The sequence below is a fragment of the Peromyscus leucopus genome, chromosome 20 (assembly GCF_004664715.2).
Source record: "Peromyscus leucopus breed LL Stock chromosome 20, UCI_PerLeu_2.1, whole genome shotgun sequence".
Classification (NCBI taxonomy): Eukaryota; Metazoa; Chordata; class Mammalia; order Rodentia; family Cricetidae; genus Peromyscus; species Peromyscus leucopus.
This window is the reverse complement of record NC_051080.1, coordinates 53854796-53874667: the sequence shown is the minus strand read 5'-3', so window position 1 is coordinate 53874667 and position 19872 is coordinate 53854796. Positions and strand designations below refer to the sequence as shown.

The following is a 19872-nucleotide window of genomic DNA, read 5'->3' as shown; positions in this document are numbered from 1 at the left end:
CAGAAGGAAGAATCTTTTCCAACCTTTGATTCTTTTTTTTTTTTTATTCTATGAAATACATAAACATCAGCATTTGTTCATGTCTTTTGCTTATTAAGTCTGGTTGTGGTGTGCAGAAACAGAAATTTCTTCAATGCCAATTTGTTGGTAATATATATCCAAATTACATGGTTTTTGATCCATTAATTTACAAGGAGTGGTTTCAATTTTACGAGTACACAAAAATAGAAATACAAGGATTCACCATGTGGAATTGATTCAGAATTGGAGAGAAAAAGAGTGAAATTATGCATTAAACAGAATGCTGTACTTTCTTTTAAAACTGTAAAGGAACATCAAAACTTTTAGAAAAATGGAGATTAATAAAACATTTCAGAAATATTCATGGTTTGCAATGTCTTGTTTGCATATATTTCAATACATTTTAATCATACTATGTTTATTCAGATTGAATATATATATATATATATATATATATATATATATATATATATATTACATTACTAAATCACAAACATTTGAATGCAGAACTGACCACAAAGTGAAAATATTAATAGATATGTAAACATGGATTAGGGAACTAACTCACATGCTACCATTTTTACTAATTTACTAATTTCCAGCCACCATCTATTCCCTCATGCTGAGAGTTATATTTCAGAACATCAACTATTAGCCAGCTTCTAAAGATTATATAGTTGAATCCTCTTTATTTATCCATTCGTGTCCTCTTTTAATTTAACATTTTTATTTACTGACATTATATTGCATATTTATATTATATGGGCTATAAAGAGTACTTCATTCCCCTCTACAGGATATTTTATTGTAGTGACTTTAACTTGTTTTGGCTCAACCTATCGTTGGTCCTTTTCCACTAACTGATGCCTTCTGTTGTGCAACAGTTTCCACGAAGGAGATTAAAACATCCCATCCTGTAGGAAGCTCCTTGAGCAGGAAGGTAAACAACTCAAAATAGCTTCCAGAAGTCCAAGAAACTGACTAGATTCATTAGGCCCCTCCTTGTCCCAAAACAGTAATAGGTGATAGTCGCTCTTGCTTGGAGGAAGCTGGGCTGCAAAAAAGACTATGAATCCAGACCAGATGCCTGAAAGAGGATTAGACCAGAGACAATTGGAAAGGACATTCTCCAACCTGTTCCTCTTCCTGGAGGCTGTGCTGCCACCTGCTCCAGGTTCCCAGTTTCATGAGCTGTCATACATGCTAGGTAGGCTTTAGTGACGCAGCTGTTTTGTGTCATTTCTGCTCCTGTATGTAACCCTTACACCATATTTCTGTAAGTAATCCCAATACAGCTCATTGGTTCACTAAATTGGATGTTGGTTATATCTATACTTTGATCTGTTGTGGAATCTCCGTCTGGTGTGAGTAGACATGTGTTGCCTCTCTCAAGGAAAAGTTATGTCATGCAATGTAACTTGGCACCTAAACAGGGACCTGGCAGAACCAAAGATTAGTTGGGGAGGAATGACTGACTTGTCCTGGGTATAGGTATAAAGACACGAAACTGAGGCTGCTGAGCAGGAGAACCATCCATGGAGCAAATCCCAACAACATTGTCCTTTCCTTTATGGTATGTGTTAGTGTGCTTGGACAGTGGTTGCATGGTTTTGCTATGGACCAGGAGACATGCCACTAAGTCTGAACCATTACCGTTAGGAACTTCCTTAGAAGGAATTCCAGGACAGCAGTCTTCATCTATATCATATGGAGTGGAATGGCTCCTGGACAAGTGTAGACCCCCATATAAATATGGAGATGCCTTTAAAACAGTTAAAGTTTTAGAGAAAACTTTGCAGTCTTTGAGATTAATGCAAAAGGGTTGACACTGTCAGCAAGCACCAGCTGAGGTTGCTTGGCCTCTGTTGTGGGTAGTTAGAAATGCATCTGAGGCTGAGATGGCCAGAAACTTCTTCATATAAAGGAGGAATTGCTACAAGAAAGGAAATTGTGGCTGTTTAGGATCCTCTGTATTATCCTCTCATCTAAAGTGAATTAGATTAACAGGAGGGTGAGATGGAGGTGTTCGCTTGTTGCTTCTTAAAGTTTGGGGGCCAGAAGGAAAACAAAGCACAAGTTAGATCTATGCTCAAAAGTCCTTCTTGGAATCCATGGAAAGATCCAGAGAGTGAGGAGGAGTAGAACATGGTAAAAGCAATAAAAGATATTCTGCAGTTCCAACCTTAAATATGAAAAAAAGGAGAAATCTATAATCTAGCATGTACATTGGGCATTAAAAATGGTCCAGTGAAAAAACTATAGCTATTAGGGAATATTCAGTGCCTGAGCTGCTGGAATTAGGAAAATCTTTTCAACAAGCAATGAAAGAATCTGTCTCATCATAGCTTGTGAAGTTGTAGGATATGGATGGGATCAGTCTGACTTCTGTGAAGAAAGGAAAAACTGAGCAATTTAACTTCCCATCCATCTTTACAACCAAGGTTGCAACACCTGAAAGAGTATGACTGAATGTCAACTCTGAGAGTCTGGCTCATCATGAAAGGATCAGTTGGCACTAGACATTCAAAGACCACGTTCCTAGTACAAAGGATATTTATTTGCCACAGAGGGCAAAAGAGCAGGGAATAAGAGAAAAAGACAGGAAATAGAAGATGAGGGAGAAGGAAAAAGAACAAAAGACAGGTGGGAGGGATGTTTGCCCCCTAGGGACAAAGGACTGCCTCTGGATAGACAGGAGACAGACATAGCCTATAGGCAAATGACAGTTTATAAATAGAAAAATGAAAAACCCATGTTAGGATGAGTTGGTTTGTTTTGATGGTCATGTTTATTATGGTAGCAGAAATGGAGTTTTTGAAAGTTATACTTCAATACTTTGATAGCTGCAGGTTGGTGGTCAGGCTAAGGGAGAGGAAGTAGCCAAATAAGGCAATAGACCTTGGTGACTAGCTTTAGGAATGTAATCTATCAGTTTAGCAAGTCAGAGGGAATGAAGGAAAGGCTATACTTGCCAAAGCCATGTTTGCCATGCTTGGGCCTACTAGAACCTTTCAAGAAACACTTGATTATCTCCATTTGAAATTTCCATAAATATCAGGAATTGGAGGATTATAGAGGAGGGTGAGATACTGCTTAGGGAACTAGAAATAAGAGAAGTTGGTTTTGAACTTAAATTCACTAGATCAGAAAAAACTGTATTGATCCAGTAGGGAAATCAAGGCTGACATGGAGCTTTAATAGCTTTGCTGAGTCCATTGATGGGTCAAAAACTGTATAAAGTAGGAAATGCTTTGGCAGGTTTTGTCAACTTGGACCAGCATCTGAAGACAGGGCATGTAATGAGATAGCAATCTAGAGGAGATAGTAAAAAGTTAACTCTGAGAAAGAGATCTGTTTGGGTTACTGGAAACCAATACAGCAAGATTTGTGTCCAGCTAGAGTTCCTACAGGGAAAAAATTGATAGCGATACAAATCATATGTTAAGGAGATTCTGGAAGGCTTTGAAGCCTGAGGAGCAGTTCACAGAAGGCAGCCATGATAGAACAATACAAGTGAAGATGATCAAGCTTGTCCCAGGGGTGAAAATTTTCCTCAGACTTAGGAGAATACCTTTCCTTCCAGTGAAGGTTACACTAGGGGTGGAGATTGGTTGTCCAGTGAGAAACTCCCTCAACATACAGGAGTAATGGTGAATGGAGAGGCTCCAGCCACACTGCCAACCTAGGGCCACTCTGACCCAGGCAGCTGGCAGCTGCAGTAGGGGAAATTAGGACCACATTCACCTTTGTTCCTGTGTATGTCCCAGTAGATTAAATCAGGCTCACCAAGTTGATCGGATTTGAAGAAATGTAGGGAGGCTTTGTGGAAGAACTCCAGGATATGGAAAAATAATGTCTCAGAGAGGATGACTTGGGGCTTACACAGGGTTAATTAAGTTAGCACCTTCTATCCATGCTTTGCACCTAACCTTGATCTGTACAGGAAGCAAAAGATCGATGAAAACATGCTGTATTAGACCCTGCTTGTGTTTAATCTTAGTATCTTCTTAGTTGTCTACTTCTGGGATCACCTGACACCTGCTGAGAACAGTTGACAATGGACTTTTAGAGCACTTCAAGGTTATCTTTGCAACCTCAATATTTGTTATGGAATGGTGGTTCAGAATGGTGCCTTGTCCTGTCCACCCTCTGGAAAAAGGTTTGGTTGTAGTGACATAATGCTGACCTCTGAGTGTTTTGCAGATTAGGAGAACTATTTGAGAAATTTACAGGTGAATTTAAAGGAATGAGGATGGGAGATCAATCTACACAAGGTACAAGGACCAGACACAGCTGTAAAATTCTAGCAGTACTATGGTCTGGTAGGATGCATACATATGATTCCTGATAATGTTATTGACAAAATCCTACAAGAGCCTATACTTGTAAATGTAAGGAGCTACAGGAACTCCGCAGACTTGGGGCATTGGCAGATTTTCATATTTCATCTTGTGTAAGTTGTCTGTCCTGTGTGTAACTTGATTTACACACAGGGACAGAAAGGCTCCATAGGTTTTGGAGCAGGCTAAGATCCATGTAGCTCAGGCTAAACAGTTGTATGCCCTGTGACCCCAAAGTTCTTTCCTGTTAGAAGTCATCAGTTAGAGGGCTAGAGCTGGTGGCTAAGGCAACAGTAACCTGAACGAATGGTGTCAGTGGCGTTTGGGTCTCACATGGGAAGGAGTAGAAGCTTGTTACACAGCAAAAGCAACCGTGGACAGTATATTAAGTGTTGCAACAGGTTGATTCTGTAACTGGTTCCACCTCTATGACTATAAAATAGTTTAACCAATAAAGGGATGCATGGAAGGCCTCTTGGCAAAACCTCTTTCTGGTGTGGCACAGAATCAAACTCTAAAGGTGGTAAGCATACTTACAAAAATGAGGTGTGGTGTCCACAAGCCCCTTCACTGATGCCATCCATGTACACTGTCCTAAGAATAGGGTCCTTTAAAGCCACAGAGAATCCCTAAGTAATTGAACTAACTGCTGTGTCAAATAACATACTGGAAGAGATACCATGCATTCACCTATATGCCTGGTACATAGAGGGTACTAGTAGGCACACCAAACAAGAATGTATATAACCAGACTGTTTTAATACAAATGGTCATCTACATGAGTGGAAAAAGATACTTCCAGGGGCCATAAGGTTATTGAGTGAAACCCCCAATGCCAACAATAAGGTATTTCCCTATGATTTATAGGTCAAGAAAGCACCTGAGACTCCAAGAACCATAAAATGTATGGTATTTAGTTTGTGTTCTGACAAATAAAGCTTTCATGGAGATCAAGGGGAAGTGCTAGCCACTAGTTAACCATAGAGGTCAGGCAGTGGTGGCACACACCCTTAATCCCAGCACTTGGGGGAAGGAAGCAGGAAGATCAGGAGTTCAAGGTCACCCTGGACTACTCAATATTGAATCAGTCTGAAAGAGATTGAATCAGTTTTTGATCCCAGCACATGGGATGGTCACGCCTTTAATCCCAGGGCTAGGGAAGTGGAGACAGGAATATAAAAGGCCAGTGCAGACAGAATCTCTCTGCCATTCAGTGTGAGGATTCAGAGAGACAGGATCTCCACACATTCAGCGCTCCTGCCCTAAGCTACTGCGTGAAGAGATCTCGGCAACCGCGTGGCAGGGGTATCCCTCTCTTTCTACAGAAGGCCTGCTGGACATCCACGACCTTCATATGAAACGACTGGAATTACTTCACGCTAAGAAGGGTCAAGAGTTACCCACCCTTGACCAAGATAATGGTTATGACAGCCTGGAGGAGAAGCACAGCCTTCTTCGGATGGACCCACAACACTGCGCAGGTATCTCAGCACAGGCGGTGTCCCCCCCTAGAGCCAGCCCCAAGCCCGGTGAGAAAAAAACAGACTTGTGGATTCAAGAATTTTCACGAAGCCCTCAGGGAAGCAATCTGTCTTGTGAGTCACCTGTGGAAAAAGAAGGAGAAGAGGACCACACTAGTGTAGCTGATTGCTCAGACATAGAGGATGACTCTCCTGTTTCTGCCAGACCAGTTTGTAGCAACAAACTGATTGATTGTATTTTGGGAAGTGCCTCCACTGGCTTGGAAACCAGCGCTGATTCAGAAAATGGGGTTTGGGACGAGGAACCGGAGGGTAATGGCTCCCTGTCCGAATCAGACAAGGGACAAGACTCTGAAGGACTTTACCTTTGGAACTCTTTCTGCAGTGTAGATCCTTACAACCCCCCAAATTTTACAGCCACAGTTCAGACTGCCGACAGAATTGTCCCTGGAGACGCGAGTGATTCAGGGAAGTCCTTGTCTGGCAACTCCAATGTAGGAGGTTCTCAGGCCGGACACCTTCTTGGGACCCCCGAGCATAGCTCTGGGGAGGAAGATGACTGGGAATCCAATGCAGATGAAAAGGAGAATCTTAGATTGTGGAACTCTTTCTGCAATTCTGAGGACCCCTACAACCTTTTAAATTTTAAGGCTCCTTCTCAAACATCGGGGAAAAACTGGGAAAGCTGTCAGGACTCAAAAGCATCTCCTCAAGCTACGGAGACCTCTTCTGGGTGTCATAACTTACTTTCTTATAAGGTACAACTGTTAGAGAGCCAAGGCGATAATAGTTCAGACTATGGGCTGGGTGAAGCTCTTTCTGGAGAAAAATACACCCATATCAAAAGAAAAAAGTCTCTTTCTGGAGAAAAACACACCCATATCAAAAGAAAAAAGGTAACCTTCCTTGACGAAGTTACCGAATATTGTATAAGTGGTGATGAGGATCGCAAAGGACCATGGCAAAAATTTGCAAGGGAACGATACAGGTTCCAGGGACGGATTCGAGCTACAGAAGATGCCATTGGCTACTGCTTGACATTTGAGCACAGAGAAAGAATGTTCAGTAGACTCCAGGAACATGTTTGAATGGACTTACTATTGTTCAGCAATGTTAAGATGCGTGAATTGAGAGGGTGACAAGGTGACAACCATCTTAGAGAAGGCTCATCTGGCCCTAGACCCAGACAATTAGGAGCTACACAAAAAACGAGTTCCAGACATTTCCTGCCATAACCTAAAGGATATGATATGACATAACTTGTGTAATAAACAAAGCACCAGGTATGTCCTGTGGGATATTCTCTGCTGCTATAGATTGTATACCGTAGCCATCAGAGAAATGAATTTCCTGGAGATAAAAATGGGATGTCTAACTGTCAGGAAATGGGTCTGCTGATGATATGGGTGTGATGACATGAATGACCGGAGAATATACCATTTTCCTTGCAGCTGCAGCTCTCCAATTAGTTCAAACCAAGATCCCCCACCCTAACCATTGTTAAGAAAAAAAAAAAAACTGCTTGATTGCTACTCAGGGTCTCTCCTACTCTGCTGCTGCATCAGATGAGCAGAGAGGCCCGAGTTAACTCACAACAATAAAAAAGACTCAGTGTTTGCATCAAATTTGCTCTCTTGGTGGTCTTTGGGGAACTCTGGGTACAACATGAATAACCTGCAGCCCTATTCCAAAATTTCTCTTCCTTGAGAGGTTTCTCTTAAAAACAAATATTGGCAGCTGTCCTTGGACAGGATTTTTCCAAAGAAACAACTTGTATCTAGCAATGTGGTTGAATTGTTTTTGAGTAATGTGCCTCATTAGAAAGACCAATTCTGATAAAGAAGGCTCGCTAATCTTTAATCTTCTCTTTTCCTATTTAGTTGGATGTGTTAGTGTTTTTGAGACAGGGTCTCACTACATAATTCTGGTTGGCCTAGGTCTTTGTGTGTAGATCAGGCTGGCTTTGAAATTGGTATCTTCTTGCTTTTGCTTTCTGTGCCACCGTGCCCAGGTGGATATGGCTTTAAATATCCTCTGCTTCCTTGAGGTGAAAAGGAACTCTTTAAGTCATTACTTTGCACTTTTAAAACTTTTCTTCTGGAGGCAGGGGGCAGCCCAATTTACATAGTGGACCCCAGGCCAGCTGGGGATACATGCTGAGACCTAGTCTTAAAGGTCTTAAAAATTTTTGTTTTGTTTGTTTGGTTTGGTGTAACCCTGGTTGTTCTGGAACTTGCTCTATAGACCAGGCTGGCCTCAAACTCACAGAGATCCATCTGCCTAGCTTCCTATATACTGGGATTAAAGGTTTGCACCACCACCATTCTTCCCTGTTTCGATTTTAGATTGGCTCAGTCTGGAATAGGCCAGGGTGACCTTGAACTTCTGATTTCCCCTTTTCTTCATTGAAAGTACTGGGATTAAAGATGTGTGCCACCACTACCTGACCTCTGTGGTTAACTAGTGGCTAGCTCTACCCTCTGATCTCCAGGAAAGCTTTATATGTTAGAACACAAATTATCATACAACAATAAAGGCTATTTCTAATGTTATTATTTGTACGCCAGAACTAGACAGTAAGACCCCATTGCTGAAGACACTGAACACTTTTACTGCATGACGTGGAAAATTAAGCTGGGAACCCATAAACCCTACCATCCTGGGTAGTTTTCAGAGTTGGAGTGGGTCATGCAGGCTGCTGATAGAGAACTTTCACCAATATTTCTGCTGGTAAACCTTGTGCTGAAATACCAAAACACGATTACAATGTGCCTGCTGGTGCAGTCCTGGTTCAGCTGTCAGTAAGACCACCAACCTTCGGATGGGATTTAAGGCATGCTCCAGAAGATGGAGTTCACATTTAGTACTATTGGAAAGCAGAAAGAAAACCTATGGCATGGGGTGGGGGAGGGGGGTGTCAAAGGTCTCCACTGGCCAGCAACTTCGATTGTTGACCAGATGGGTATAATGCTCCTGACAAACTGCCCTCTAAACATTTGTGTTTATATCCATAGATCACTGCTGTTCTCTGCCTCAATACATGCTGCAGCTCCTGAAAAGGTGACTGTTAATGTGGCGTGGTGGTTTATTATTTGCTGTAAGTGGACACCTATAGTCATCCCCTCCACAGCTCAGGGAGAACAGTAGAAGAGGGACCAGGAAGAATATCAGAGCCCTAGGAAGAGGTAGATTGCAACGTAACAGTTTTCTCTTCAATTAAAACATTTTATACTCTAGAGTGCTCTGTAAGCAGAAATGTAAACAACTAAAAAATTTCTTCAGGCATCCCTGCAACTGACCAGATTCACTACACCCCTCCCTGCAAGAGTACAATAACAAAAGAAGCTGAGATTCACTCTCAAAGAGAGAAAACTGGGCTACCAAGAAGGCTCCCAGAGGAGAGTAAGCCCTCACCCATACCCCTGTAAGTAATCTCAATAAAAATCATTGGTTAACCATTGGACTTTTATTTTTATTTTATTTTATTTTTGTTTTTTCGAGACAGGGTTTCTCTGTGTAGCTTTGCGCCTTTCCTGGAACTCTTGGTAGCCTAGTCTGGCCTCGAACTCACAGAGATCCGCCTGGCTCTGCCTCCCGAGTGCTGGGATTAAAGGCGTGCGCCACCACCGCCCGGCGGACTTTTATTATACCTGCAATTTGGTCTGTCATGGAATCCCTATCTGGGGTGAGTAGTCATGTGTCTTGTGTCTCCACAGGAAATGCTTTTTCACACAACGCCTTCCTATTGATGTACTCAAAGGCCCAAAAGAGCAAAAGGACTTCTATAGTAGAGCGCGCATATTTGCTAAATTGCTCTAAACTTCTGATTCATAATTATCAATGATTCTTGATCTACTATTCAAATATTATATTTATTGTCACTTATGAAAGTAAATTATCAGCCAGGCGGTGGTGGTGCACGCCTTTAATCCCAGCACTCAGGAGGCAGAGCCAGGCGGATCTCTGTGAGTTCGAGGCCAGCCTGGGCTACCAAGTGAGTTCCAGAAAAAGGCGCAAAGCTACACAGAGAAACCCTGTCTCGAAAAACCAAAAAAAAAAAAAAAAGTAAATTATCTCAGTACATGTTCATTCTTAATAATCTGCTTACTAAACATGGAGTATGTGAAGTGTTCACAAAGAATCGAGATGTTTCCCAGCCTCACCATTTAATTCTAGACATTACGTCACTGTCATCTGCTTTTTATCAATTTGTTTCCACACACTGGAGTAGATGACTGAAATAGATGATCATTTGTGTGGTGTCTATACGTGCTGTGGAATTAAGGGACCACTGGTCAGTATTGCAAATAAATTAACTTCTTAGGTTACATAAATAGAAAATCAAGTAATGTATATGCTAGGGAATTTTCTTTCACAAACAAAGCTGATGATGTGCCAAAAGTGTGATCTCCAGATGTCATACTTTTATTTAGAACAATTCACCTATGTATGTGAATAAATAAAGTAGTGTAGTAAATAGTTGCTTCTTGCTCTTTAACTATGCCCTCCAAACAAGCAGATGTGATCCCAGAATGGAAAGTTTCTCCTTATTTCTCTTTTTTATTGTCCCTATAATACTGTCACCCAGCAGACAGAAGAACGTGGGAGCAGGGTGGCAAAAATGAAGTTACCCTGTTCTCGAGAGCCCAGGTTTGGTGTTTTTAGTGCGCAATTATTGAGATGTTTCTGTATGAATTGAATTCAATAGTTTTTTGTGATGATCAGATATATGTTCTAATATCTGATTTTAATTTTGTCTCCTAAAATATGACATTGTATCTCTTTTTTGTTGTTTGTTAAAAACCAGATTCTTGTATAGCTTGGGCTATCCTGAGACTCACTTTTGTCCAAGATAGCACTGAGCTCATGGCAATCTTCCTGACTCAGCCATTCAAGTGCTAAAAGTATAGGTATAAAAGCCAGTACAGCAAAATTCTTTAATTATTTTTGTTAAGATTTTTGCTTATCATATTCAATTTTCATATTGAATTTTGTGGTGGTTTGAATGAAAATAGAAGACAGTGGTGGTGAGGGTGATTTAAATTGTGGGAGTCTGGCTTAAGAGGTTTCAGAGGAGCCGGGTGGTGGTGGTGCACGCCTTTAATCCCAGCACTCGGGAGGCAGAGGCAGGTGGATCTTTGTGAGTTCGAGGCCAGCCTGGGCTACCAAGTGAGTTCCAGGAAAGGCGCAAAGCTACACAGAGAAACCCTGTCTCGAAAAAAACAAAAAAACAAAAAAAAAAAAAGAGGTTTCAGAGGGGAAAAATATTAATGTGTGACCTAGAGATCAGTCTTGTGATATTTTGGTAAAGAATGTGGCTGATTTCTGCCATTTTGTCCAAAATAATCTGCCTGAGGCTAAATTGAAGAGTTATGCATTAGCAATATTGGCAGAGGATCTTTCCAAACTAACTCTCATTGACTGTGTAGTGTAGCTATTAGTGGCCAGTCTTAGGAACTGGTATATTGAAAATAAGCAAGCTGAGCAAGGAAAAATATAAAATGCACAGTTGTGGGAGAAAAAGATCACCAGAAAGTGTTAACTGATTTAAGAAAAACCTAATGCTATATGGAATAAAGGAAGTGGTGACTTCAGGGCACAATAGGGCCCAAGTGAGCTTCTAACTGGCGAAAAGGAATTAAAGAAATATGAAAGGAAATTTTAATAAAAGCGTAGGACCAGACATGGTCGTGCATACCTTTAATTCCAGAAGTGGGAAGGCATAGGCTGTCAGACTTAAGAGTTCAAGGCCAGCCTGGTCTACAAATTGAATTCAAGGACAATCGAACTTAGGCAAAGAAAGAAGCCATCAAAAACAGAAAGCTATTGGAAATGTATTTGTATGAGAGTACCACGTTCCAGCCCTAGAAAACATCACAACATGACATTTCTTTGCCATGTGTTTCTGTCTTTAGAGTCAAGGATATAAGAACAGGGTTATTGACTATCCCTCCATGACTAAGGAAAGGAATGCTGCTAGCAGAGAGTGGAACCAGCCCATGAGAAGAAAGTTTGTTTTAGTCAACAAAGATAAAAGGAGTTGGAGATCTGAAGTGATTTGACATCAGATACAGAGATACAGAATTTGGAATTTGCCTAGCTGGTTTTCCCTCTTGTTTTGGTATGGTGGTATTTTATTTGTACTGAAATGTGATTTTAATTGTATGTTAATAAATAAAGTTGCCCCGGGGGTCAGAGCTATTAGAGCCCTAGCAAGAGCAAAGTGGTGGTGGTGGTGGTGGTGGTGGTGTACACCTTTAATCCCAGCACTTGGTAGGCAGAGCTAGGTAGATCTCTGTGTGTTCAAGGATACAGCCAACATTGGAGACACACGCCTTTAATCTCAATACCATAGAAGACCTGGAGGGCTGTACATACAGGCTGTGATGAGGCAGTCATGTGTTTGGGTTTATAACCAATGAGAAGGCAGAACAGAAAGTCTATATAAAGACAAAAAGACAGGAAGTAGCTCCTTTTTGGAGAGGGAGAGGTCTCTTGGTTTAAGAGGCTAGCTGCAGCAGGCGGTAAGGCTGCTCTGATCCCTTGGCTTTCTTCTTTGCATTGGTTCTGTCTTTCTTATTTAATAAGAAGGTTGGTTACATTTACATTTTGGTGCAGTATTTTATCATTTGTTCCAATTCCTCCCTTTTGGAATGGTAATGCACATCCTGTACTTTTGTATGTTGGAAGTATGTGATGTTTTTAAGGAGATTACAAGGGATTACAGTTAAGAGATTGCATGATTCTCAGAAAAGACTTTGAACTTTGGACTTTTAAACAGTGCTAATACTGTGATAGATTATGGGGGCTTTTGAAGTTGGACTATTATATGGCTATAAGCCTCTGGGGACAGGGAGTAGATTGTGAGAGTTTGAATAAAAATTACCCCCATACATATTGCCTACAGGGAGTGGCACTATTAGGAGGTATGGCTCTGTTGGAGTAGGTGTGGCCTTGTTGGAGGAAGTATGTGTGTGTGTGGGGGGGTGTTCAAAGCCAAGCCCAGTGTCTCCCTCTCTTTCTTCCTGCTGTCTGCCTGTCTGGATGTAGAACTTTCAGCTACCTTCCCATTATCATGTCTGTCTGCATGTCACCATGCTTCCTGCCATGAGTATATTGGACTAAGTTTCTGAGTTGCAAACCAGCCCCAATTATGTATTTCCTTATTAGAGTTGCCATGGTCATGCTGTCTCTTAACAGCAGTAAAAACCTTAACTAAAGCAAGTTGATTGTGTATCTTATTGACTAATTGGATTTCCCTCTATCCAAAATATTTGTTGAATTTTCTCATGTTACAGAAGCTCTCCTCTGCATACTTAGATTATTATTTAACTTACTAACATATTTTTATATATTTCTCATAAATCAATAAAATATACTTTCTACTTTCATATGTAAACTTTGATATTCTAAAGGTAATTTAAACTACTATACACTTAGCTCATAGTCTTACTTCCTATACTTGTAGCAACTAAAGAATCCTATATTTAATTATCATTAGTAAATTATCAAGGGATATATTTATTGGATGATGATTATTAAAAAGAGATAAAGTAGGCTCAAAATTCTCATTTCATATGTAAAGGAATTGAACCAAAAATATAAAATAATTTGCTCAAGGATACTCCAGGAATAGCTCAGATATGGAATAATTCGATTGGAACAGAAGGATATACATACCCATCAGTAAAATGACATTTTAAAATGATACAACATAAGAATTTTCTCATATTTGTTAACAGAAAAATTATTGAAATTATGGAAAAATTACTTTTCCTTGCCAAGGATATATTAAATACATAGTAAATGTTTGCTAATAGTATTTTATCTCTAAATAAATTCACTCTCTGCAGACAAGTGCAATACAGTTAAAAGAAGTTTATAAAATAGAAGCATGCTAACAGATTCTTGAAATTTTAAGTATTTTGCACAAAACTAAACTTACTCTTAAATACCAATTTCTCCTTGACATTAAACATTTTGATAAAATAAGAGTTGCCAAGATCAATGTCTAAACTTATAAAGCATGCAAATACTCTTCCAGAAATATAATGAACTCTCAATTCCATGCACTCAGTAATATTTTGTAGCTGAAAAACTAAGATCTCTCTGCTGCCTTAAGTAAGTGGCCAGTCCCAAATTTTGAACTTAAAGTCAAGAATTATTTTCTGAAATAAATACTCCTTATAAAAATTGAAATAATAGGAAGCTTAGAAGCCATTCTGAACTGTTATATATTAACAATAGAAGGAGGATAGTTACATGCCATGTTTAGAAGTTGTTTTATGAAACAAGTTTTTGTGTTGGTCATTCATTTGACGTTTATAATGGCCTAAAACCACAAGATATATTGTTTATAAAAAACTTAAATTTGCTGTTCTATTTTGTGATTATTTTTGCTCACTATGCCCTAATTTCTGATTGCAAATCTAAAGCATCAATTTTCACTTTTTTAGGAAAAAAAATTAAAAATAAAGTCCTCTAAAGTATATGAGAATAATATCATGGTCAATTAGGTGGCATACTTTATCTTTTTTTTTTTTGTCTATTTGTAAGAGTAATTAATTATGTTTAGAAAAAGCAAACACTCCAAGCCAAGTGGTGAGCTCTAGGTTTGAAATGGTTCATGTAATCAAGGGGTCTTCAACTAAGAGGACTTATTTTAATAGTTCACCCTAATTTCTTAATTGGTACCCTATCTCTATACAGTAATCCACTTTATATGAAACAAAGGATCACTAAAGTAAAGAAGACTCTTCTATCGTCCTGGGGTCAGGGGAGAGAAACTATCAAGGACATTTTAGATGACTTGTAATATAGATACTTTTGTGTTTTAAAGATAACTATATTAAGACTTTATTAGCTTTTAAAATACATCACTTTCAAAGAGATAGAATTAATAATTATATGTCTCCTAAAGTAAATGATATATAAATGGTAAAGAGTTTTTCTTTCCTTATTGTATTATAAAGAACTAAATATAAGTTTTATTATTTGTACCGTTTACTTTTATTATTTTTACACTTGGAGTGTTTAAGGCATCAGAATGTGGAGCATTATGTATGCTTGATTAGAACTCAAAAATTTTGATTAATAGGTCTTCAGCCCTGTGTTATTCATTGAAGGGAACTTGGGAGATGGCACAATTGGTGTTTGCCACATAGACATGAAGACCAAGAGTAAAGGTCCTTAGCATCCATGAATAATTAAGTTTTATCAAGTGTCTATATTTCCTGAAATATGGAACTAGACAAGGATAGCACCAGAACTTGTTGATCTACCTAAACTGGGGAGTTTTGTGGTTTTTAAGAGATCCTATTTCAAAAACACACAATAAAGAATCATTGAGGAAAACTATTAGAATCAACCTCTAGCATCCATAAACAAGCAGGCATGCACACACACACACACACACACACACACACACACACACACACACACACAGAGAGAGAGAGAGACACAGAGCGCCATTGTGAAATAGGTAATGGTACAGACATGAAGAAGAAACCACAGACCTACTAAATGATGAAATAGAACTAGTGTATCCTCAATTGACCTAATACTGCTATCATTTTATTCAATAAACAAGAAAAGCTTTCATCTCTTCAGTTAAATTTGCTTTTATAAGTCACAAATCAGTTGGGAGGCAGACTCTAGTAAGATTTTGATGAGTATTTAGTGAAAAATTTCCAGGAACAATAAAATTTACTTGTTTTGAATTTTGTTTGCAGTTCTGCTGTGTTGATATCATTTTGGTATTGATTGTGGTATAATTATCTAATTAAAACTATAAAAGTAGGTAAATAGACCATACCAAATGCTGAGAAAGCCATAAATTTGAGGAGACTAGAAACAAAACAACATGTTATTGCTATGGCCAATAAAATTAATTTGCACTCAGAAGAAAACAATATTCAATGAGCCTCAAACTAAGGATTGTAATCATTTAGAAGGGTTTTAAATTTCCATAAAGTTTATATTTCACAGTCAATTTAACTTAATTTATTATTTTAATCCAGGTTCATTTTCTCACTCATATGCTGCTACTTGATAAAAATGTGTGTAATGTGACAATGATAATAAAGACTGTGTTTTCCCTTTATAATCTTCAAATTAGTAAAGATAGTCATAAACTCAATGACACACTGTACAATAATGTCATTCAGTGGTGTAATGGGTCCCCTGACAGTGCCATCTTCAGGAAATCTGAAGTCTATGGATGCACCAAAATATTCAGTTAATGGAGATTTAACAGACTTATGATGGATAAAGTATGCATTGTGTCAATCTACACAAGGGACTTTTAATGATAGGTAATAAACTAGGATTCTTGAAGTGAACAAATCATATCCAAGTACAATCTGAGAGACCTGAGTTATGGGCAATGGAATATAGATTTTGTGGGAAAAGATGTGAGAAAATGAGGATTAATCAATTCCAAGGATATAGGAAATAATAAAATGCTGCCAATTCCATAGGCTGAATGTCACTTATAGACAATACAAGGATTCAGCTTGATGGCAATATATGATATGGTGATCAGTGAAAATGCAGGGAAGAACCCTGGCACCTTATCACTTTAGTTGTGTTACTAAGCAATTAGCTCATAAAATAGTGTAAACCCACAAAGTTTCACATCCAGCAACAGCCTTTCATCACTTTGTCATTTCTCAATTGCACCTTCTTAAAGAAGCTCTTATTTGAAATCTCAGCTATGTGCTAAACTTCATAAATGATCTAAAATGACAATAAACATGCTACTAGCTAACTATAAAAAGTACAAATGGTAAGTATGTATGCCTTTTACAATTAAACATTTTCATATTTATCTGGCTTAGTTGAAACTTAGAAACTCTTCTCATTATATATTCTTCTATTGTGTACTAAAAGGAAAAAAAAGATAATTCCATGTGCAAATGTTCTCAGATTTTGTTGTGAGATAGTTTTCTGTTTGAAATGACCATTTTAAACAATATCAATCAAGCTCCATGGCCTACTTTTATACACTATTAAATATTGGTAATTCTTAATACATGCATCATATGTTCCTATTACGTACTCTTTTTTTGGTTTATTGCTGTATCTTCTCATGATTACATCCTCCCACTCTTAAAGAATATTTTTTGCTTGCATGTAAACAGGACAAGTGCTGTGCACTTATGTGGAGGATAGAAAACAACTTGCTTTCTTCTCTCTGTATTGGTCTTCGGGATTATCTCAGGTCATAAGATTGCAGGCAGAAGCTACTACCTGCTAAGCATCTTGTGGATCCTGCCCCCTTTTATTTATTCTATTGGACAATTACCCCAACATAGACTTAATCATTCAGTCAAACAAACAACAACAAAAAAGCATCAATCCATTGCTTGTATATGACCATTTAAATGTTAGTATTTAGGCTAAAACCTTAATAATTTTGTATTCTTAGACTTTCAATGTTACTTTTTAACAGCTCTTATCATTTGAATAAGGAAAATATCTTTATGAAAAGATAAGAGATAGAGAAAGCAATACATGTATTATGTTGTCATTGTCTACTAACACTAATTGAAAGCTACCATGTGATTACTCTTTGCTAGTCAAAATAAGGACAGTAATGTGTATCAATGATATTTAGCCAATTTTTCTAACTGTAATTGGGATAACATCATCATCAATATCAAGTGATCAAGAAAGGTATCTTGGTCAATATATGCTTTGAGGAATGAAGTGCATAAAATATAGTTGTATCTTTTCAAAGGCTGCTGTTAGTAAGTGCCACATACTAGAAGTCTGCTTCTTCCCACTTCTGGAGGTCTACATTCATGGCATCAAGCAAGCCATTGTTTCTTATGATGTATTGTCTTCAGCTTATACACAAGAACCTTCCTCTGGTTTGCTACATGGTCTATTCTCTGAGTACCTACATTGTAATCCATCCTAATAAGTCATCAGACACGCCAATTTTAAAGCCTGAAAGTACGACTTCATCTTACCATATTTTAAAACACCATTTTCCCCTACAGCTACATTGAAAGTTGGGGGGATTTAATAATTAAGCATATGTATTTTGTAGACACATCATTCAAGCCATCACACCACTTAACCTTTTTTCCTTCACCTCATTTCAGGCTTAATTTGTACTCAAAACTTAATGACTGAGTTAGTTAATTATGTGGTGTTTTGCACCTGCTCCTGTTTTCTTAGTTTTCACAGTTTTTCCTTTCAAAGATTAGGACTGAATTATACCACACTTGATTTGCACATCACATAGCCATAAGTCTTTTGTATTAAAAGCACTATGTCTCAGCACAAAATCCTTATCAAGAATCTTAGGAGAAAACAGTGTAGAAGCAAGGTTTAGTGCTATAGCCCATTATTTAATTGGATTGCTTTGTATTTGATATCTAGTTTCTTGAATTATTTATATATTTTGAAAATCAACCCTCTGTCACATATGGGTTGGTGAAGATCTTTTCCCATTCTGTAGTCTGACAGTTTGTCTTATTGACTGTGTCCTTTGCCTTACAGAAGCGTCTCAGTTTCAAGAGGGTCCATTTATTAATTGTTGCTCTCAGTGTCTGTGCCACTGGTGTTATATTTAGGAAGTGGTCTCCTGTGCCAATGCATTCAAGGCTGCTTCCTACTTTCTCTTCTATTAGGTTCAGTGTAACTGGATTTATGTTGAGGTCTTTGATCCACTTGGACTTGTGTAGATGAATTGCTAAATAATCTTATTAATTAAAAAATGGAGCCAGATATAGGGGTGAAAACCTAAGAGAGATAAGAGGAATGGGAACAGCCACAGCTAACCTTACCTCACCAACTCTGCAGCTTCCAAAAGAGAAATACCTCCTGTCTACCCATGCCTATGTGGCTTGGTATTATGTCATCCGATTTGCTCTTTCTGTTCAGCTACATCACTTCTTCTTCATGCCCAACTTTTTCACTCCCTGTCTGTCTGTACAGATCTCCAGATCTCCATGGTTAACTAGTGTTGGAATTTAAGGTGTGTGTCACCATGCCTGGCTCTGCTCCCAGTGTGGCCTTGAACTCACATAGACCCAGACAAAGCCCTGCCTCCCACGTGATAGGATTAAAGGCATGTGCTAACATTGCATGACTTTTGTGTTTACTTATAATGGCTGGCTTTTTCCTCTGATCTCTAGGCAAGCTTTATTTATTAGAGCACAAATAAAATATCACCACAGACTTGAGTTTTGTGCATGGTGATAGATATGAATCCTGTTTTCACAGGAGGACCCTGTTTTCATATCCATTCTGTTAGCCTGTGTCTTTTTATAGTGAATTGAGTCCATTGATATTAAGGGATATTGATGACCAGTGATTGTTGATTCCTGTTATCTTTTGGTGGTAGTGTGTGTGTATTTCTCTTCTTTGGCATTTGCTTCTGTGGGGTTAACTATTGCCTGTGTTGTCATGGATACATCGAACTTCCTTAGGTTGGAGTTTTCTTTCTAAGTGCTTTCTGTAGGGCTGGATTTGTGAATAGGTATTGTAAAAGCTGGTTTTGTCTTAGAATGTCTTGTGCATTCTGTCTATAGTGATTGAATGTTTTGCTGGGTATAGTAGTCTGGACTGGCATCTGAAGTGTCTTAGTGTCTGCATAATGTCTGTCCAAGACCTTTTGGCTTTCAGAGTCTCCATTGAGAACCTAGGTATTATTCTGATGGGTCTGTCTTTATAAGTCTTTTGGCCTTTTCCTCTGCTGTTCTTAATATTCTTTCCTTATTCTGTATGTTTGGTGGTTTCATTATTATGTGGCAAGGGGAACTTTTTCAATGGGTCTAGTCTATTTGGTATTATATATCTACATAGGTATTTCCTTCTTTAAGTTGGGGAAGTTTTCTTCTATGATTTTGTTGAATATATATTCTGTGCCTTTGAGTGATATTCTTCTCCTTCTTCTACCCCTAATATTTTTAGGTTTGGCCTTTTCATGGTGTCACAGATTTCCTGGATGTTGTGTGTTATGACTCTTTTGGTTTTAGTGTTTTCTTTGATTGGCAAATCTATTTCCTCTATTGTAT

At 38.5% G+C, this 19872-nt stretch overlaps 1 protein-coding gene across 1 annotated transcript; it reads left to right on the top strand.

Annotated features, from left to right (window-relative positions):
• The first annotated feature begins 1089 nt into the window (after window positions 1–1089).
• On the top strand, window positions 1090–6959 carry LOC114692284 (protein phosphatase 1 regulatory subunit 15B-like). Its single transcript, XM_037197294.1, is given in 3 exon segments — window positions 1090–1228; window positions 5642–6913; window positions 6916–6959. Coding segments are annotated over 3 exon segments (1455 nt in total).
• The last annotated feature ends 12913 nt before the right edge of the window (window positions 6960–19872 follow it).